This window comes from Antennarius striatus, chromosome 3 (assembly GCF_040054535.1).
Source record: "Antennarius striatus isolate MH-2024 chromosome 3, ASM4005453v1, whole genome shotgun sequence".
NCBI classification, from domain to species: Eukaryota; Metazoa; Chordata; class Actinopteri; order Lophiiformes; family Antennariidae; genus Antennarius; species Antennarius striatus.
The window spans coordinates 29585001-29607109 of record NC_090778.1 but is presented as its reverse complement, the minus strand read 5'-3'; the positions used below and the strand labels follow the sequence as shown (position 1 = coordinate 29607109).

The window sequence follows — 22109 nt, the reverse complement described above, 5'->3', positions numbered from 1 at the left end:
CCGCCCCCCAACCATAACCCCAACCCTATCCCAACCCCCAACCCCAAACCTAACCCTATACCACCACCAACCCCAACCATAACCCTAACCCTAGACCCCCCCCCCCCCCCCCCCCAGAGGCTTGGACAAGTTAAATAAAGGCTTTTTGTATGGAGGCTCATCAGAGCAGTCTGGGTTTCTTTGCAGCCCCCCCACCCGCACCCACCAGAGGAAAGAGGTGACATCAGATATTTAAACATAATGTCACTGAGAAATAAGATTTAAAAGGTGTTTGTTCTGATAGTCTGAGCCTCATCATGTGAATCTACAGCCATGAACTGTGGATCATTCATTTACCACTGATGGAGGTCCTCTACAGGACCCAGATCAGTAACTTTAGAAGATCTGACCTGCGGTCAGTTTGGATCAGGATTACCTGTAGTCTCAGATCCAGAACAGACGCTGATGTGTGCTCGATGTTTCATTAGATTAAATCCAGTCGTTTCAGACCCACCTTTACACCAGAAACATCAACGTAACTCCGTTGTGATGTGCAACTGTCTTGCAATAAAACCTATGTCTTAGGGTTGTCCCACAATGGAGAATAATCCTCGATAATTATTTCTGGATCCAGATGATGATCCAGACAAGCATCATGGAGCCTGATAGATTGTTCCTTACTTCTACAAATATTACTGATGACTTCTGAGTAACTGTTCTCACAAACAGACAAAACACACCAACAAGCCACAAAAACATGACGTACTCACTAGAAATGTGGTGAAACATTCAAAGTGAAAAAAATCAATGAACAGAAAATGCAAATATCCACAAGCAAAGGTTTCACGTGACACTACTACTATTGCACTTTGATTGAGGGGTACAATATTCCAGCTCTGAATTTGTTCATTTTAAATGTTTAAAAAAACAAGAAAATCTCAAACTGGTGTTTTATTCTAAATGTAACTATCAATAGATTTTATTTTATTATTTATTTTACTGCTAATGTGTAAAGACATCCTTTACGAGTGTTTGGACATCAGCAGATGAATTCATAATGAAATGAACAGCAGAGATTTGTGAAACAACTGAGCTTCAGTTGTTGGGCGGAAGCACGATTAAAACTAATATACCGTAATACAAATAATAAAAAATGTTAAACAATAAAATAAGAATAAAAACTATTACAATCACAATAACATAAAATAATAAAATAAAAATAACGTGTGTGTCTATACGTAATACTTTACCCTGCAATCATTTGGAGTCACACAGGTCATGTTTAACTTTTATTTTTATGGAGCCGCTGATCGTGTGAACTTTGACCCCTGTAAGGCGTTGCTTCCGGTTCCGTCCCGGAAGGAGCACACGGACCCAACCTGGCAACCCGACTGGCTCGTCCGGCATCCGGCTCGGAGCAGGCGGAGTGGCTAACGGCTAGCGTGTCAGTACGTGTCACTACTCAACTTCTATCAGATCCGGAAGTAGCTTCATGATACCATCGACATCCTGCTGTCACGTGACATATATGTTTTGTCACGTGACATGTGTGCTCTGAAGCGGCTTCATCAACAGCTAGCGAGCTAACGGTAGCTAATCAATAAGGAGCTGTCAGCGAAATGTTGATCACTTCTGTCTGTAATCGATATCAAATGACGTCACTGGTGTCGGTGGTTCTGGACGCGTCTGTGTGTCTGTTAGCTACTCGTTAGCTTTAGCTCTGTGTGTCTGTTAGCTACTCGTTAGCTTTAGCTCTGTGTGTCTGTTAGCTACTCGTTAGCTTTGTGTCTGTTAGCTACTCGTTAGCTTTAGCTTTGTGTGTCTGTTAGCTACTCGTTAGCTTTAGCTTTGTGTGTCTGTTAGCTACTCGTTAGCTTTAGCTTTGTGTGTCTGTTAGCTACTCGTTAGCTTTAGCTTTGTGTGTCTGTTAGCTACTCGTTAGCTTTAGCTCTGTGTGTCTGTTAGCTACTCGTTAGCTTTAGCTCTGTGTGTCTGTTAGCTACTCGTTAGCTTTAGCTTTGTGTGTCTGTTAGCTACTCGTTAGCTTTGGGTCCGCAGGGAGTCCTGGGGGGGTTGGGTTTGGCCCAGTGTCAACTGCAGACTGCTGTTTTCTTTCAGGTCAGCCTGGGACCAGGTTCTGAACCCCGGGGCCACCAGAGACCAGGTCTTGACCCCGGCGCAGGTCCTGGTGGGGCCACCAGACAGCAGGTTCTACCCTGACTGGACGCTGGGCCGACACCATGAATGACAAGCTGGTGTTCCTGGGGCTGCTGTACTTCGTCCAGGGGATCCCCTACGGGCTCCAGTCGTCTCTGCTGCCGGTCTTCCTGCGGGGGGCGGGACACTCCCTGACTCGCATCGGCTTCACTAAGATCCTGTACTTCCCCTGGGTCCTCAAGGTGCTGTGGGCCCCCCTGGTGGACCGGGTTGGCACCAAGCGGCGCTGGCTGGTGGCGACGGTCTGTGGCCTGGCCCTGACCTGCCTCTCTAGCGCCGCCCTGGCACCCGAGGCCCACATCTGGGGGGTGGCAGGAACGCTGCTGGCCATGAACACCCTGGCGTCGGTGCAGGACATCGCCGTGGACGGGGCCGCCGTGGGGCTCCTGAAGGGCCGCGGGGAGCTGGGCCTGGGGAACACGGCCCAGGTGGTGGGCTACAAGGCCGGCTCGGTGTTCGCCGGGGGGGGGCTGCTGGCCGTCATTGACGTGGCGGGCTGGAGCTGGATGTTCATGCTGCTGACCTTTGTCTACGCGGGTGTGGCCCTGTTTGTGTGGGGGGCCCCTGTGCTGGACGATGAGACCGTCAGGGGCCAACAGGCAGAGGGCAACAGGAGGGGGGGCCAGGGGGCAGATGCTGCCAGACCCTGGAGGGTGTGGAGGAAGCTGCTGGCGGTACCGGGTACGTCCTGGACCGTCCTCTACGTGCTGACCTACAAGCTGGGTGAGTAGCCCCCCACCACCTGTGTCTGTGTGTGTGTGTGTGTGTCTGTCTGTCTGTCTGTCTGTGTGTGTGTGTATGTGTGTGTTTGTGTGTGTACGTGTGTGTGTTGGTGTGTGTTTGTGTGTCTGTGTGTGTCTGTGTGTGTTTGTGTGTGTGTGTGTCTGTGTGTGTGTGTGTGTGTGTGTGTATGTGTGTGTGTATGTGTGTGTGTGTGTGTGTGAGTCTGTGGGTGTCTGTGTTTCTGTGTGTGTGTGTGTGTATGTGTGTGTGTGTATGTGTGTGTTTGTGTGTGTGTGTGTGTGTGTGTGTGTGTGTGTGTGTGTGTGTGTGTGTGTGTGTGTGTGTGTGTGAGTCTGTGGGTGTCTGTTTGTGTTTCTGTGTGTGTGTTTATGTGTGTTTATGTGTGTGCGTGCGTGTGTGTGTGTCTGTGTGTGTTTGTGTGTGTTTACGTGTGTGTGTAGTTGTGTCTGTGTGTGTGTTTATGTGTGTGTGTCTGTGTGTGTGTTTATGTGTGTGTGTTTATGTGTGTGCGTCTGTGTGTGTGTCTGTGTGTGTCTGTGTTTCTTCTTCTTTTCCTTTCGGCTTTTCCCTTCGGGGTCGCCACAGCAAATCAGTGTCCTCCATCTAACCCTGTCTTCTCATCCTCTTCTCTCACACCAACTACCTTCATGTCCTCTTTCACTACATCCATAAACCTCCTCTTTGGTCTTCCTCTAGGCCTCCTGCCTGGCAGTTCAGAACTCAGCATCCTTCTACCAATATATTCACTATCTCTCCTCTGGACATGTCCAAACCATCTCAGTCTGGCCTCTCTGACTTTATCTCCAGAACCTCTAACATGTGCTGTCCCTCTGATGGACTCATTCCTGATCCTATCCATCCTGGTCACTCCCAGAGAGAACCTCCGCATCTTCATCTCTGCTACCTCCAGCTCTGTCTCCTGTCTTTTCCTCAGGGACACTGTCTCTAGACCAAACAACATCGCTGGTCTCACCACAGTTTTGTACACCTTTCCTTTCATTTTAGCTGAAACTCTTCTATCACACATCACACCTGACACTTTCCTCCACCCGTTCCATCCTGCCTGGACACGCTTCTTCACCTCTTTTCCACACTCTCCATTGCTCTGGACTGTTGAGCCTAAGTACTTCAAATCCTCCACCTTCTTGATCTCTTCTCCCTGTAACCTCACTCTTCCACTTGGGTCCCTCTCATTCACACACATGTACTCTGTCTTACTGCGGCTAACCTTCATAACCTCTTTCTCTGTATACACTCCTGTACCTCTTCATTCCACCACCAAGTCTCCTTATCTACTTTCCTTCCAGATGACACACCAAGTACTCTCCTACCTGTCTCCCTGATCACATTAGCTGTAGTTGTCCAGTCATCTGGAAGCACCTCCTGACCACCCAGAGCCTGTCTTAACTCCTTCCTAAAAGTCATGCAACACTCTTCCTTTTTCAGCTTCCACCATTTCGTCTTCTGCTCTGCCTTTGTCCTCTTCATCTTCCTCACCACCAGAGTCATCCTACGCACCACCATCCTATGCTGTTTGGCTACACTCTCACCTACCACTACTTTACAGTCACTGATCTCCTTCAGGTTACACCGTCTACACCAGATGTAGTCTACCTGTGTGCTCCTACCTCCACTCTTATAGGTCACCCTATGTTCCTGCCTCTTCTGGAAGAAAGTATTCACTACAGCCATTTCCATCCTTTTTGCAAAGTCAACTACCATCTGTCCTTCTGCGTTCCTCTCCTGGATACCAAACCTGCCCATCACCTCCTCATCCCCTCTGTTTCCTGCACCAACATGTCCATTGAAGTCTGCTCCAATGACAACTCTCTCACTTCTAGGTATGCTCTGCATCACTTCATCAAAGTCCGACCAGAATTTCTCCTTCTCCTCCAGCTCACATCCTACCTGTGGAGCATACCCACTAACAACATTGAACATCACACCTTCTATTTCTAGCTTCAGACTCATCACTCTATCCGACACTCTTTTTACCTCCAGGACATTCCTAACAAACTCCTCCTTCAAGATAACTCCTCCTCCATTTCTCCTCCCATCTACACCATGATAGAACAACTTGAACCCTGCTCCTAAACTTCTAGCCTTGCTACCTTTCCACCTGGTCTCCTGGACACACAGTATGTCTACCTTCCTTCTCTGCATCATGTCAACCAACTCTCTACCTTTTCCTGTCATAGTTCCAACATTCAACGTCCCTACTCTCCAGTACTCTCCAGTGTTATGTGTGTGCGTGTGTCTGTGTGTGTGTGTGTGTGTGTGTGTCTGTGTGTGTGTGTGTGTGTGTGTGTCTGTGTGTGTGTATGTGTGTCTGTGTGTGTGTGTAGTTGTGTGTGTGAATCTGTGGGTGTCTGTGTGTGTCTGTGTGCGTGCGTCAGAGTTCATGTTACCTCCAGAAAGCAGTGCATCCTGGGATGCTTCAATAAATGTGTGCATCCCAACACGACGGTTATGCATCAGTAATAATCATCAGCAGTAATAACAGAATATACGGTAGAAGAAACACAAGGATTGAGTTTAGCCAATAGATCAATATAAAGCGTTTAATCCCACCAGCAGACGTTCCAAAGCGCTTTAACAGACAAACCCAACAGAACTCTTGTTGTTGCTCTGGAGGGTCTGACTAACTCCTCTCTCACTGCAGCGTTAAAACCAGCAGACGTCCTGTTGCATTCGACTAGTAATGCAGAATCACACAGGTGAGTCTCGTGACGAGAAACATAATGATGATTTCCGAGTTGAAAATTTCAGTGGAGAAATGGATAAATTGTTAATTTTTTGGTTGAATGAAATGCATTTAAAGTTTGCGTCACAGAGACACAGGCTGTCTGACGATTGTGTCCCTGTCAAAAAATGTGTGTCAAGGACACACGCAAACGACAACACTGTGTGTGTTTGTGTTTGTGTGTGTGTTTGTGTGTGTGTGTGTGTGTGTGTGTGTGTGTGTGTGTGTGTGTGTGTGTGTGTGTGTGTGTGTGTGTGTGTGTGTGTGTGTGTGATTGTGTGTGTGTGTGTGTGTCTGCTTGGGTCAACAGAACCCATGTTCCGTGTCAGACCAGGTCCAGAGTCGCTTCAGACATCCAGACAGTTAGAGGTTCGCTGCGTGTCGTGATGTTCAGGCTCCAGTCCTGTAGTTCTGCATGAAAATGAGCTGCATTCATCGTTTGTCAGGAGGTTTGAATATTTTGTGGATAAATTTACAAAGAAAGGACAAAGTTATGTCCCCATGAGTCAGGTTTGTTGTTTCTAAAACAGAAAAGTTCAAATTATCAATCAATCAAGTTTTATATAAAAAGCTCTTAATCATCAACAGACATTTCAAAGCGCTTTAACAGACAGAACAACCCAACTGAACCCTACAGAGCATCAGAGACTGGTTGGGAAAAAGTACTTCGTTGAGGAAGAAACTCCAGGCAGGACCCAGACTCTTTTGGGGGCTATCCGCCTTGACTGGTTGGGTGGAAAAGAAATAAAATGAAGAGAAGGACAGGGTCAGAGAAAGAGTCAGATGGTCCAGATAGAGTCAGTGTCTCTATGGTTATAGTCAGACCATGTGATGCAGGAGCTGAATTGGGGACCAGAAAGTCAGGCTGTGTTCACCGACTCCTGGGTTGTTGTCTTCATACATGTTCACCATCAGGAAATTGGTGAATTCAAGGAACAATTACAGCTGCATGGATGACTGTATGGTGTCATTATGTATTCATTATGTATTCAGTTTATTTGTTCAGCACCAAAAAACACAAACACGCTGTCACGACCCAGCTCGTGAGCCATGACAAAAGTGGAGATACGCAGTCTTTCAGGAAAAATTAATAAATTTATTTTACAAAAATAACTGCAAAGCAAACCTCTCTAAATGATGAGGTGTGTATTATCAGTGTGTCTGTAGATGGATGAATGGAAGATGGTGGGTGAAGTGTTGTATGAAAGAAACTAAACTAACAAACAGGCCGAAGCCAACCAAACACAAACGTAGTGATGTGACGCTGGGGATCGAAGCTCCGAAGCGTGTGCCGAGCAGGAGAGGGGCGTTCCCGCGAAGCGCGTATCGAGGGTTGCTTCATGGATGGGAGGAGCTGTAAATAATGACGTCCAAAGCCTCGCCAGCAGCGAGGCCGATACCACGTGACTGATTCGGCTCGCGGCACGCGCTCCAACACCGACATAAAGCATCACACTCCATTCAGAATGTGGTTGTTTGGTGGAGAGTTGTGGTTAGATAGTGTGGAGACAGTTAGGAATTTAAATAACCTTAGATATATTCTGGAGCGAGGTATAGATAGTGTGGAGAGAGTTTAGGAGATTCAGGAAATGGAACCTGCCCCAGTGGAGAAAATGTTTCTAAATACAAACCAATGATGTCACCAAAGTATAATCACTGGCTATACCTCAGTGTTACAGAAACACAATCACTGTCCCAACCCCAACCACCCTCCCCTCACTGGACAGGTTCATTTGGACATGAGGAAAAAGAAAACCACTGTCCCTAGTGCTGGTGTGTGTGTGTAATACACACAAGCAAACCTTGGTTTGGGAACGCTGTAGACATCGAACAAATCTGAATTCCATCAAAGAATTTGGAACTTTTTTGTCTTAGAAGTCAAACAAAATTTAGAAGTTGAACACAAAACAAACGCCTTTTTCCCGCCCGCCAGGCGTGCGAAAAGTCTATAGAAAACTTGACAGTAATGTGCTTTTGCTTTTAGTTTACTGTATTCAATCATTTTTCACTTAATCTGCATTCCATTGCCTATGGTACGAGTTACGGTACTGGAAACTTCGGTCCCAAAGACGACGATAACTTGCATCTTGGGCTAACCAGATTTCTTTCTCATGTTTGTTTTTCTTTTACATTCCTTTGATATGTTTCATTACTGTACAATTTGATATATAAATGACATAACATGTTGAAAAACAGTAATTTTCTAGCGTCTTGGAACGGATTAAGACCATTTACATAATTTGAAATGGGAAAATTGTATTTGGAATTCGAACAAATTGCTATTCGAACAGCCTTCTGGAACAAATTGTGGTCGGAAACCGAGGTTTGCCTGTATATATTATATACTGTATATATATACTGTGTGTGTATATATATATATATATACACCCACTCTACCACTTTATTAGGTACACCATGCTAGTAACGGGTTGGACCCCCTTTTGCCTTCAGAACTGCCTCAGTTCTTCGTGGCATAGATTCAGCAAGGTGCTGGAAGCATCCCTCAGAGAGTTTGGTCCATACTGACATGATGGCATCACACAGTTGGCGCAGATTTGTCGGCTGCACATCCATGATGCGAATCTCCCGTTCCACCACATCCCAAAGATGCTCTATTGGATTGAGATCTGGTGACTGTGGAGGCATTTGACCATTTGAGTACAGTGAACTCATTGTCATGTTCAAGAAACCAGTCTGAGATGATTCCAGCTTTCTGACATGGCGCATTATCCTGCTGAAAGTAGCCATTAGAAGTTGGGTATATTGTGGTCATAAAGGGATGGACATGGTCAGCAACAATACTCAGGTAGGCTGTGGCGTTGCAATGATGCTCATATGGTACCAAGGGGCCCAAAGAGTGCCAAGAAAATATTCCCCACACCATTACACCACCACCACCAGCCTGAACCGTTGATACAAGGCAGGATGGATCCATGCTTTCATGTTGTTGACGCCAAATTCTGACCCTACCATCCGAATGTCGCACTAGAAATGGAGACTCATCAGACCAGGCAACGTTTTTCCAATCTTCTATTGTCCAATTTCGATGAGCTTGTGCAAATTGTAGCCTCAGTCTCCTGTTGTTAGCTGAAAGGAGTGGCACCCGGCGTGGTCCTCTGCTGCTGTAGCCCATCTGCCTCAAAGTTTGACGTACTGTACGTTCAGAGATGTTCTTCTGTCCACCTTGGTTGTAACGGGTGGTTATATGAGTCACTGTTGCCTTTCTATCAGCTCGAACCAGTCTGGCCATTCTCCTCTGACCTCTGGCATCAACAAGGCATTTCCGCCCACAGAACTGCCGCTCACTGGATATTTCTTCTTTTTCGGACCATTATCTGTAAACCCTAGAGATGGTTGTGCGTGAAAATCCCAGTAGATCAGCAGTGTCTGAAATACTCAGACCAGCCCTTCTGACACCAACAACCATGCCACGTTCAAAGTCACTCAAATCACCTTTCTTCCCCATACTGATGCTCGGTCTGAACTGCAGGAGATTGTCTTGACCATGTCTACATGCCTAAATGCACTGAGTTGCCGCCATGTGATTGGCTGATTACAAATTAAGTGTTAATGAGCAGTTGGACAGGCGTACCTAATAAAGTGGCCGGTATATTACAATCACTAAGCTATACATATTTTGCGTACTTCTTTATTTTGCTGACAGTTTTATTAACAGGCATTCTGCAAAATGCCGCACACTTCAAACTCATGCCACCTGATATTTTACCATCCAGTAGGTGTCGTACTAGAGCAAATGAAGCCTCATGAAGCTCCGAACCACCGTGAACCGACTGGGATGAAAGGCTTCAATGCTTCATGGGGCTTCATCTGCCCATCACTACACAAACATGGTGCTGTCATCAGGATCAGGTCAGAAGAGCACAACAGAGAGGGAACCACACAAGGTCTTAGACAGCTGATCTTAAATACCCTCACTGGGAGACTGGCCAGGTGCTCCCAGTTAGAGGGCTCCGCCTACTCTCTGGTTACCTGCAGAACACAATCGCAGACAGACACACCCACCACACACACACAGCAGGCCCTGCTATGCAAGAGGCCGTCACAACGTGCACACACACAGACACACACACAAGGGGGCCTGTAGGCATGCAAAGGGAGGTAGAGTGGGGGGCAGCTCCTTCATGTGTGCCCTTCATGAGCAATTTGTAAAGGGCTCAAGGGCACCTCGACAGTGCTCCGGAGGTGAGCTGACACCTCCAGGTGGTTTTTGGACGGGAGCAAGAATCGAACTGCTCTACCGCTGAACTACTGCCGCCCGATTGGCTGTTGTCTGCTGACATCAGACCACTGGTGATTGATTACTATTACAGCGTCCTGGAGTCACTAACGGTTCTCCAGCAGGTGAAGGTCCGTTAAATATGTTGTTAGATGAAACCGGTGGAGCTAAGCAGGTTGGAGACGCTGGTCTAGTTCTTCTAGTTCTAGTTTATCTAGTTCTTCTAGTTCTAGTTTATCTAGTTCTTCTGGTTCTAGTGTATCTAGTTCTTCTGGTTCTAGTCTGTCAGCACGGTCAGTTTTGCGGTGGTGTAGTTTGTGGACGTCACCACTAGATGTCAGTGTTGGTGTGTCTGAGCTCAGGAGTGAAGGAACGTGATTCTGGAGCGACCGCCCGTCAAGAGTGTTGGGTCGACACCGAGGTTTCATTAGGAGCATCATTTTGTGGTGGTTGTCTCAGGTGTGTGTGTGTGTGTGTGTGTGTGTGTGTGTGTGTGTGTGTGTGTGTGTGTGTGTGTGTGTGTGTGTGTGTGTGTGTCCAGAGCTTGGTGTTTGGTAGCAGAAGGAGATTATGTCAGGATTAACTGCCTTTATGTCTGTGGCATTCACAAACTGAAATGGAAGACGGTGTGTCATGCTGGTGTGTGTGTGTCTGTGTGTGTGTGCGTGTGTGTGTCTGTGTGTGTGTGTGTCTGTGTGCGTGTGTGTGTGTGTGTGTGTCTGTGTGCATGTGTGTGTGTGTCTGTGTGTGTGTGTGTGTGTGTGTGTGCGTGTGTGTGTGTCTGTGTGCGTGTGTGTGTGTGTGTGTCTGTGTGTGTGTGTGTGTGTCTGTGTGCGTGTGTGTGTGTGCGCTCATGTGGGTGGTGGGAATGTAATTGTGTCCTCACATTTGCATGGTGTTGTGTGTGTTTTAAATGGTGTGTGTGTTCTGGAGGGCTGTGGGTGGACTGGTAATCGGATGAACTCCAGCAGACGACTCTACGGGCACTAATCTGTATTGGGAGCGGCCCCCACCCCAAACACTCTCTCCATCACACAGCGCCAGAAGGCGCTGTGGTGACCCCAGGAAATACTGGGGCTCCGTTAACAACACACGCTAACGGTAACAACACACGTTAACATTCTCTGGCTGTGTGTAATCTCCTAGATTAGGCCTGGATGCGCCAGACTGGATTATATTTGTTCCAGGGATATGGAGGTGTTTGTGAGTGTGTGTGTGAGTGTGTGAGTGAGATCCCCCCAGTCCTGTGGTCCCTGTGGGGACCAGCACCAGGGTTCTGGTGTCTGAAGTGGAGCTGGGTCTGTTTCAGGTCTAGTAAACCTGAACTGTTTACCACACACACACGCACACACACACACACACACACACACACACACACACACACACACACACACACACACACACGATCAGTGGGGGCTAGAGATCAGGATTATTGGTGATTGTTAGTGAAAGCCTGGAGCATACTGGGATTAAAAGTTCTGCACCAATGTACCAATGAGAATAGACCTTAGAAACTCACTGGACCCAGCATGCACCTGTGAACCGGGGGCACGCCCCTTCTGTCCACCTAGGGGTCTGAGTCTCCTGGATCAGCGCCACAAAGTCGTGGTCCTCCTGAAGATCCAGTCATTGTGTTGGTGGCCCCAGGTGAAATCTGACAGTGGCTTCCTGTTGGATGAACGAATGAAACAATGAATCATCTGCATAGAGGAGCAGTCAGGAGACGAGTGTTTTTTGAATCTGTCGCTCCAACCCTTTCCACCTTCTTCCTCTTCAACATCTTTGTGGCTGGTGTTTTCTTATCATTATCGCCGTTGGTCTTCCTCTTCTCTCATCTCCTTCCCCTTAAGTCTGTGTGTTTAATCTGGATCTAATGAAATCCCGGCAGAAATGGACAATCATTGCTTTGAGATTATTTATAGACAGGACTAATCAGCCTGGTTGGGTTTGTCTGCACTCCCCCTTCCTTCAGAGAAATAATTGGTTGAGGGCAGGACTGTGAGCGCATGGAGCTTCAAGCTGAACAACAGGCAGCAGGATGGGGAGCACAGAACCATGGGTAAACAGCACCGCATCATGGGTACCTTATGATCATGACTAATGTGCTTAAAGGGAGGTGGTCTGTGGAGACGTCACGAAGAGATCTCTAAAGACTGTTACTGTGATCTACGGTCCAGAGGGCGTCCAAGATGCAGCAACTTCCTGTTCAGTGGTCACACAGGAAGGAGCGTGGTGCTAACGGTTTGGGTGTCTGGTTAGACACGCATTATACATGTATGTGTGTGTTCATATATATATAAACATATATATGATTATATACACTAGTGGGAACCCGTTTAAATTCCTCTATAAAACAATATCAGACTCCAAACATATAAAACAAATGTATTGGTTTATAAACCAAGCCAATGTAATCAAACATCACCGTGGTGACGTAACGACTTTGTGTCGGCCAATCATGGATGGCGCTGGGTGGGCATTGTGAAGCCGTAGATGAATGCTATCAGGCTAACTGGAGAAAGAAAGCTAACTACAGGTGAGGAGCTAACGCTAAAGGAAAAGGCTCCTGTCCAAAGAGCAGGTGTTAAAGAAATGTTAGAGAAGTGATGGTTCTGTTAGTGACTACATGAACACAACTGTATGGAGTTACTAAAGAGCGTTCTGTCAGCCCCCCAGGAGCATTGTGGGTACTACATGGATTGTCCCAGTCCAAACAGAAACCATAGCTGGACAGACTGTTGGTGCTAGCAGCTAGTTTCACTCACTAATGGTTGTTTTGTGTGTGGTTCTGTTTGGACCCTCTGCTCTGAACATGAACATTGTTAACAGTTCTGACTCTAGATGGTGTTACCTGGAGTCCATCACAGGTGTTTGTTGCTGTCCTGAAATGACGTTGTAATAAACACTATTGTCTTATTATTTAGTATTATTAAACCCCCCCTGCACTCGTCTCTTCTTTCCCTGCCAGAAACGTGGTTTGTGTTGCAGACGGTGGGATGGGGTGTGAACAGCCTGGTTTGGGGTTCAGGCTGTGAACCGGCAGCAGTGGAGGTGATTGACAGACCTGAGACGAGCAGGATGGTGGAGCCGCTGCTCCTTTGGTGGCGTGCTGCGTTTCCGTCTTCTTCCTCTTTCTCTAGTTGTGTTTGTCTCCTGGCTGACTGAGTGGTGGTCTTTGACAGTGGTTTGGGATCCGCCTGTCACTCACAGCGTGTGTGTGAAGTCAGTCTCCATTAATTTAACAACAGCACGGCTGAATATTTTACTGTAGTGCTCAGCAGAACGTTTCCACACTCATCGGAGAACAGAGTCTGACACAAACTTCTCATTGTGACTGAGAGCAGTTTGAGGGTCTGTTTGATCCATGGAACTGCTGTGTGTGTGTGTGTGTGTGTGTCTGGTGTGTGTGTGTGGTGTGTGTGTGTGTGTCTGGTGTGTGTGTGGTGTGTGCTGCTTCAGGAGGAGCGCAGGCCTCGGCTTGATGAGCCTCTGAAGGGATTCTGTTTCCTGTCTGCATCTATTATTGACACTTTCCAGGAATAGGTTCCGTGTGTGTGTGTGTGTGTGTGTGTGTGTGTGTGTGTGTGTGTGTGTGTGTGTGTGTGTGTGTGTGTGTGTGTGTGCGTGCTAGAAAGGAGCGCTGAGTCAGACATGCGCACCACAGGCTTATTGATTGTATATTTGACTCCTCCTCCCTCCTGTCACCTGTCCAGGTGAGCAGGGGGCAGTGACCATGTTCCCTCTGTTCCTGCTGGACCATCACATGACGGCCAGAGAGCTGGGTTTCTGGAACGGCGTGGTGGCCATGGGCTTCTCCATCTGCGGCTCGTCCCTGGCCGGCCTGCTGCTGGCTCAGTTCAGGTAGTTGCTGGTTCCTCCTCTGGGTTTCTTTAAGGTCCATCAGACATTGAGGGACTTCCTGCTGGAGACGAGATGTTTGGTGAAACCACACAATGATGGGAGTGGAAGCTGATTCTTCTGACGTTCCTGATCCAGACCCTGAAGAAAACCATTAGCCAGTAGATCTGAGACTAAGAGCCACACCTTCATGGAGTCACACGATGAGGGTCAGCCAATCGGGGCTGATGGTTCATAACACCATGGGGGTGTGGAGTCACCTAGGTTGAGGTTAAAGCTCTGTTTGTTGTCTGTTTCCTCAGAACATTCAGAGGCAGCAAATTAACGTAGTAGTCATGCTAACAGTAAATTAACGTAGTAGTCATGCTAACAGTAAATTAACGTAGTAGTCATGCTAACAGTAAATTAACGTAGTAGTCATGCTAACAGTAAATTAAGGTAGTAGTCATGCTAACAGTAAATTAATAGAATTATGGAACCACACAAAGAACCACAAAGAGCGCTATATAAATAAAACTTGATGATAAACATTTTGAAGGAAAACCGTCCACTGCTGGTGAGTTTCTACCAGTGGAAACATGATGGTACTCCTCATCCGACTGTCCCTCCATCCGACTGTCCCTCCATCCGACTGTCCCTCCATCCAACTGTCCCTCCATCCGACTGCCCTTCCTTCAGGGATTACTACCTTCATCTTCACCCTCATCTTCCTCCAAGTCTTCCCTATCTACTGACTCCTTCCCTTGATTTCTCTCTCTTTCTCCTCTTTTCTCTATTCTTCCAGTGCTTTATCAGCCGTGTGTGTGTGTGTGTGTGTGTGTGTGTGTGTGTGTGTGTGTGTGTGTGTGTGTGTGTGTGTGTGTGTGTGTGTGTGTGTGTGTGTGTGTGTGTGTGTGTGTGTGCGAGATGGATTTGCTGCTCAAGCTGTTCTCACACCACACTCCAGACACAGGGGGTCCCCGAGCTCTCAAACAAGGCTCTGTTTACCTAAATTACTGTACACACACACACACAGACACACACACACACACACCTCAGGGTGTGATGGCAGAGACAACATGCGACAGGAGCTGAAATGATTTGTCAGATTTGCAGCCGACGCTGGTCTGGCTGTTTGATCACATGTTCCGGTCATGTCGTGCGTGTGTGGCGCTGGTGTCACGTATGTCACGTGTCCCGCGTTCAAACCCAGACGATGGATGAGATGCTGTCAGAGACGTTTCTGTCGTACTTCTGCTCACGTCAGGCTTCATGTGCGCTAATGTTAGAATTACGCTAATGCTAGCATCACGTCATAGCGCCACCCTGCCTGTGGCCAGTGTAATAATAAACGCCTGGATGTCCTACTGCACATGAACCTACCAGTGGCAGCTAGTGTGTGTTTCTAAACACACTAGTGTGTAGTAACATTAGTGTGTGTAATAACACATCCTAATGTGTGTTATTACACACCTGCACATGAACCGTGGGCACTCTGGTGGACGTTGGTGGGACGTCGTTTGCCCCGGTGGACGTTGGTGGGACGTCGTTTGCCCCGGTGGACGTTGGTGGGACGTCGTTTGCCCCGGTGGACGTTGGTGGGATGTCGTTTGCCCCGGTGGACGTTGGTGGGACGTCCACTCTGCTGGACTTCCTGCTGCTCGATCACGTCTTCATCGTTCACGCCTGCAGAATAAGTTCTTCTTTCTGAGGGACTTTGTGTTCAGTGTTTCTCGGTTGTCGTTAAAAACTGATGTTTCACGTCTGAATGTTCAGTGGTGCAGGCATAACAGACTGGCACACGAGCCTAGAGCGCCCTCTCATGGCAGTCAGTGTGAAAATAACACGTGAAATTGTATATTTTAATATATACTGTAGGTCGCACCTGAGTACAGGTGTCTTGACCAGCCACACCAGGGACGCAGTGTGGCTGTAGTCCAGATACCATAATCATCATTTCAGTCGTTCTGCTTGTAGTCCAACTGAACAGGAAGTGCAGTCCTGACGGGACAGAAGCACCGAGGTGACCCAGAATGTTCCTCAGTCATACGACACACCTCAGAGTTCTGAAGGCATCAGGAAGACATGATATCTGATCACAGCAGGAAGCCAAAAGCCTTTGTCTCCAGAATTACATGCAAATAATCACTTTTCTAAAAAGTTTTTATCTTAAATCAATGTTTGAGCTGCTGATTGTGGACTCCTCCAGTCTTTGTCTCATGTCCTGAAATGAAGCGGGAAATCAGGAAGTAGGCATCATGTGTGGTCACTGATCAGCCAATCAAGGCGCTGCAGAAGACCTGGCCGACTCTCCTGAGGGTCCTGAGCTGCTGATTGGCTGGAGCTGCTCTTGTTTTACTAAACACACGTCCTTCTCTTTTCTATGACACGCAGGAAAACACGCCGTCCTTTGAGTGGCAGGCCTCCTCTGGGTGATTGGCATTGTTAATCCCTGATGTCACACAGCGGTGTGAGAGTGTGTGTGTGTGTTAACAGTGATTAATTATCGTCCACATGCTGGGGATCTTCTTAGGTTATTGATTACGTCATGAACCAAACCCACGGGGGATGATTTTCTTCCACTAACAGGGAATCAATTAGTGTCGAAGGACTTGTTTACTTATGTGCATGCATGTTAAGACGTGTGTCTGTGTGTGTGTGTGTGTGTGTGTGTGTGTGTGTGTGTGTGTGTGTGTGTGTGTGTGTGTGTGTGTGTGTGTGTGTGTGTGTGTGTGTGTGTGATAATGCACCATGTCTCAGACTTCATGATGCTAACCTTGAGCCGTTGTCATTGACGCTGGCGGCTGAAGCCAGGCTAAGTTAAGCCTGACTTGGGGCTTGTTGGCTGTTCTCTCCTCAGCATCGGCGCTCTGATGCGACGCGTGTTCGTTCTGCGGACCGTCAGCATGCTGTTCCAGAGTTCTCTGCTCACCGTCCTGGAGCCGTCATCGCTCATGAAGGGTGAGACCCAAAGGACCCCGGTTAGGGTTAGGGGGTGCGGGGGGGGGGGGGCAGCTCACAGCAGGGACGTTTTTCTCTTCTTTCTGTTTGTCCTGATTCCCTCGTGTCTCTGTTCTCAGGTATGGCCGTCCTCAGCATGAGTGTCCAGCACTTCCTGGGCGGGGTCATCACCACGCTCACCTTCACAACCATGATGCATTGCACCCAGAGGGCTGAGGAGAGCATTCAGGTAAACGGCGCCTCTCTTCTATGTCTGGGGTTCTTTGGTGGTCTCCTGGAGGGTTCTTCTGTCCTTCTTTCTTCTCTGTCTTGTTTTAATGAAACCATTACGGCAGTGGTCCCCAACTCCTGGTCTGGTCCGTGGGTCATTTGGTACCAGTCCATGGGTCATTTGGTACCGGTCCATGGGTCGTTTGGTACCGGTCCATGGGTCATTTGGTACCGGTCCATGGGTCGTTTGGTACCAGTCCATGGGTCATTTGGTACCAGTCCATGGGTCATTTGGTACAGGTCCATGGGTCGTTTGGTACCAGTCCATGGGTTATTTGGTACTGGTCCATGGGTCATTTGGTACCGGTCCATGGGTCATTTGGTACCGGTCCATGGGTCGTTTGGTACCGGTCCATGGGTCGTTTGGTACCAGTCCATGGGTCATTTGGTACCAGTCCATGGGTCATTTGGTACCGGTCCATGGGTCGTTTGGTACCGGGCAGCACAGAAAGAAAAAATAATTGACATTACTTCCGTTTTATTTACTTCTGAGTCTAAAGATGTTTTATTGTTAAAGTGACGTCTGTGCTGAATGACACACAGACGAATGCGTGCGCCTGTGCCTCTTGACAGGTCTGGGTCATGTGACAGGTTACCAGCCGTTACCCCTAAATGAAGCACACACAACTGCCCCAGTGTTCTGGATTAAAGTCAGGGCAGATTATCCTGAGACCCTAGAAGTATCTTAGTCCCTGCTTCCATTCCCACCTCCTGTCTCTGAAGTGGGATTTTCTGCAGTGACTAAAGAAAACCAAACTGGAGTAGACCGGACGTCTGAACACACTTCAGGTGTCATTGTCTCCGTTACCCCGAGATCAGAGGCCCCCCACCACTAATTCATTATTGTAAGGATTATTATTGATTGATTTTTCACCCTTTGATCGAAATGATCAGTATTTCTCCTACGTTGAATGAACTGATTGTAAGTCGCTATATTTAATATAAACCTGATCAATGTAGTCACTTCAATCCAGTTTTTAATGTAATTATTTCTCACAATTATTTTTTTTACAGAGATGTTGATGATCATTTTATGAAAAAAAGGTTGTTTATTGTCTGTTGATGTCTGGGTTTACATCAAACCACTGATTTATGATTAGACTCCAGCTGGCTTGGTGTGTTAACGGTTATCCAGCTAATGAAGACTGTCTGTTAAATGTTGTCTGAGGTGAAACCGGTCCGTGGGGATAAAGAGGGTGGGGACCGCTGCATTACAGTAACCCCTCACTTATTCATGCTTGAAGATGCACGGCTTCACTACATCAGAGTTTTCTGGTCTGCACCAGGAGCTAGTGTGTCTAACCACTGTGGCTCAGTGTAAAAGAACTGACTAAACCACCAAAAGACACTCTGTGTCCAAGACAGTGGTGCAGCGTGCGGACGACCAACGCTTGTCATGGGGGGGGGGTCCGGGGGGCCTCCCCCGGGAAATTTTTTAGATAATGGGGTTGTTTTCCTGCATTCTGAGGACAAAATCTTGTGTTCAGTTTACCTCCAAAAAGCCACTAAAGCCAGCAGCTGAAGCTGAACTCTCTTTATTTCTGTCCTACTTTATGCAGGAATGAATGTGAGATTCAACCATTGAAAACTTCATTCACTCTGAAGATACAGTCAGACTAAATATTACTCAGTGTTTACTGGTAGTTTACTGAGACTAGAAGACATTTGAACTCTGACCACCACCAACACCATTGGTATGACATAGTTTAGTTTAGTTTAGTTTTTAATTCAATAACATGATTTTTCATTTCAATCTAAAAAGACATATAAAACATCAAGTGAGGTGAAAACACATTTACATCATCGCTGGTTATTCCTGCTGGTCAGAGGGAACAAAAGTCTAAGACTACTAACAAGTATTGATAATATCTTTCATTGACCTTCTGATTGGTCTGTCTCCACCCCCCCCCAGCATTCACCATTTGTTTATTAATGAGGACTTTAACACAAACTCTACTAGAAACACTGGATTCTTTTGATCGATGGTCCTCTCCTTGTCTTACACCAATTCACGGGTTCAGCTTGGAAAAAAACTATTTTTGTTGTTCATTGGACGAGAGGTCATGACCCCAGTGCATATTTAATGATCGGGAGCGTTCGGGTCACTTCGGCTAAATTGCGTCAGCATGCGGAAATAGTCTAGCGGAAATAGCAAGCGCCGCTAGCGAGCGAAAAAGTATTAAGTTTGAGCCTTTTTTCCGTAAAAACAAGAATGCCACTGAGGCTACACAGTCTAGAAACCTTGTAGCCAATCTGGAATTTACTTCGCCGATGGCGAAGTGGCGAATGGCTAGCGCAAGCCCAGCTTTTAGTAGGTAGTCACGTGATACCGTACACGCATGCTATTGGCTGACAGCATCCGTGTGTGCGCTGCAATCTTCTGAGTTCCCAGATTAGTCCGGCTGAGCCTGGTGGGCCAGCAGGTCCATCATGGAGGGGCTGAAGGACTCGTGGACCAGAGACTCCTTCAGAGGTCGTCTCTAAAGGAGTCAAATAATTATTTAATCAGACTGAAGGGAACGGAGGGGGTCGCTGGCGGCACAGATACCGAAAACAGCTCTGTGTGTGTGTGTGTGTGTGTGTGTGTGTGTGTGTGTGTGTGTGTTACTGAAGCTATCCAGTGACTGAAAGCTGATCGTGTGAGTGCTCGCTAACGATCCCCAGGAGAACGAAACCAAATCGGTTCAACAAGTTGCTCAGAATAAAGGCAGTCCACTCAGGTGGGGCCACACACACCTCCGCTGACACGCCTCCCAGACCCACCAGGACCCTTCAGAGTAAAGACAGTCCACCTACCTGGGGTCACAGACCCCCCAGGACCCCTTCAGTGTTTCCGACTAAGGTCTTCTGGCCAGAAATGAGAGAAAAACGATCGTCTGACTTTCAGGCTCTAAATCTAAAGCATCGGTTTGACGACTGGGTTAAAACCAGGAAGTGAATCAGTGACGGTCCAGGAACACCCAGCCCAAGAAAACCTGCTGCTTGTTTTATGTTAGGGGTTAGGGTTGGGGGTTAGGGTGGTTAGGGGTTGGGGGTTAGGGTTGGGGGGCTAGGGGTTGGGGGTTAGGGTCGGGGGGCTAGGGTTAGGGTTGGGGGTTAGGGTTGGGGGGCTAGGGTTAGGGTTGGGGGGCTAGGGTTAGGGTTGGGGGGCTAGGGGTTAGGGTTGGGGGTTAGGGTAGGGGGGCTAGGGGTTGGGGGTTAGGGTTGGGGTGCTAGGGGTTAGGGTTGGGGGTTAGGGTTGGGGGCTAGGGGTTAGGGTTGGGGGTTAGGGTTGGGGGGCTAGGGGTTAAGGTTGGGGGTTTAGGCTTGGGGGTTGGGGTTGGGGGGCTAGGGATTAGGGTTGGGGGTTAGGGTTGGGTTAGGGTTGGGGGTTAGGGTTGGGGGTTAGGGTTGGGGGTTGGGTTAGGGTTGGGGGTTAGGGTTGGGGGTTAGGGTTAGGGTTGGGGGTTAGGGTTGGGTTTGGGGGTTAGGGTTGGGTTTGAGGGTTAGGGTTGGGGGTTGGGTTAGGGTTGGGGGTTAGGGTTGGGGGTTAGGGTTAGGGTTGGGGGTTAGGGTTGGGTTTGGGGGTTAGGGTTGGGGGTTAGGATTAGGGTTGGGGGTTGGGTTAGGGTTGGGGGTTAGGGTTGGGGGTTAGGGTTAGGGTTGGGGGTTAGGGTTGGGTTTGGGGGTTAGGGTTGGGGGTTAGGGTTGGGGGGCTCGGGGTTGGGGGTTAGGGTTGGGGGGCTCGGGGTTAGGGTTGGGGGTTAGGGTTAGGGTTGGGGGTTAGGGTTAGGGTTGGGGGTTAGGGTTGGGGGTTAGGGTTAGGGTTGGGGGGCTCCGGGTTAGGGTTGGGGGTTGGGGGGCTCGGGGTTAGGGTTGGGGGTTAGGGTTAGGGTTGGGGGTTAGGGTTAGGGTTGGGGGTTAGGGTTGGGGGTTGGGTTAGGTTTGGGGTGGTTAGCTGGAAGTTTGTTGATGAGGTTGTTCTTACTCAGCTTTTGGGTCTAGATGTCACTAGAGTACTTTTGTTGGAGGGCCTCACCTGAGCAGGACTCTCACTAGGGGGGTCAGGTAATTTGTCACCACCGCTCCTTGGGGCGGGGATCAGATACTCTTGTTGGTTTGGCCCCCGTCCATCGTCTGGGGCCGTGATCTCATGCTTTCTCCTCCGCTCTGTCTAAATGTTTTATCTGTCCTTTCTCTCCTCCTGAACACGACACTCCTCCTCTTTGTGTTCAGGTTCACAACAGTTGTGCTACAGGATGTAATGTGTCACCCCCCCCCCCACAACCTGCTGTTCTTTCACAAACCTTTTTCCTCTCCCAATCACCCCCCTCCAGGCGACCCACTACAGCTTCCTGGCCACTCTGGAGGTGCTGGGGAAGCTGACCTTCAGTGCTCTGGCTGGAGGCCTGGTGGACTGGTTTGGGTTCCAGATGGCCTTCTTCTTCTTCCTCACGCTGTCTGCAGGGACAGCTCTGCATGTGTGGACGGCCACCTTCAGGGGGGCCCTCAGGGAGCACCAGCCCAAAGAGCCGCCCCAGTGACCTGGGCGAGGGCCCGCGCTGGGCGTCTGCTGGCGTTAGGGTGACTTTAATCTGGGTAGAGTAGACTAGCTAACGTCCTCCTGCGCTGCTGCAGAGGAATCAGCGCCTCGGGGGGAAACCGCTCTTATTTATTGCATCTGAACTCTGATTGGTTGGTTTGTGGGTCTGTGATGAATCTGATTCAGTGAAGAAGGACGGAGCCTCCACATCTGAGCCGTTTCAGTGTTCCACTGTGGGTTGGGTTAGTTTCTGCTTCGTCCACTCTAGTGTTCAAGCTGTGGCTCGTCCAACCTGCTGTGAGTCGTCCAACCATCACGAAGGAAGGTCTATGCAGAACCGCCCTTCACCTCTCTGGAGGATGTGGGATCAGACTAAAGAAGCTCATTGGTTCCGTTCCACTGATGGTCCACCGAGTCCATCCCAGACCGGACTGAACACTGATCAGCTGACCCCAATCCAGTGGGGTGGAGCAGCACTGAGAGCTGCAGACAAAGAAATACGCTGGTGAACATGGTGAACATGGTGCTGTCTGAACACGTCATCGACTACCTCATGTCGACACAGGACTCGAGTAGAGCAGATAGAGTTCCCCACTCAC

The 22109-nt window shown here is 48.4% G+C and overlaps 1 protein-coding gene across 2 annotated transcripts in view; it reads left to right on the top strand.

Moving 5' to 3' along the window:
• The first annotated feature begins 99 nt into the window (after window positions 1–99).
• The window catches only part of mfsd3 (major facilitator superfamily domain containing 3), a 22963-nt gene continuing 953 nt past the window's right edge, over window positions 100–22109 (top strand). Inside the window, exons 1-6 of one of the 2 annotated variants that reach the window (XM_068311955.1) lie at window positions 100–1427; window positions 2098–2919; window positions 13634–13781; window positions 16618–16718; window positions 16838–16947; window positions 21305–22109. The exon at window positions 21305–22109 is cut by the window's right edge and continues 953 nt beyond it. In XM_068311955.1, the coding sequence (XP_068168056.1) occupies window positions 2220–2919; window positions 13634–13781; window positions 16618–16718; window positions 16838–16947; window positions 21305–21511 (1266 nt within the window). In that variant the 5' untranslated portion in view covers window positions 100–1427; window positions 2098–2219 and the 3' untranslated portion in view covers window positions 21512–22109. The other variant, XM_068311957.1, reaches the window with a different exon arrangement.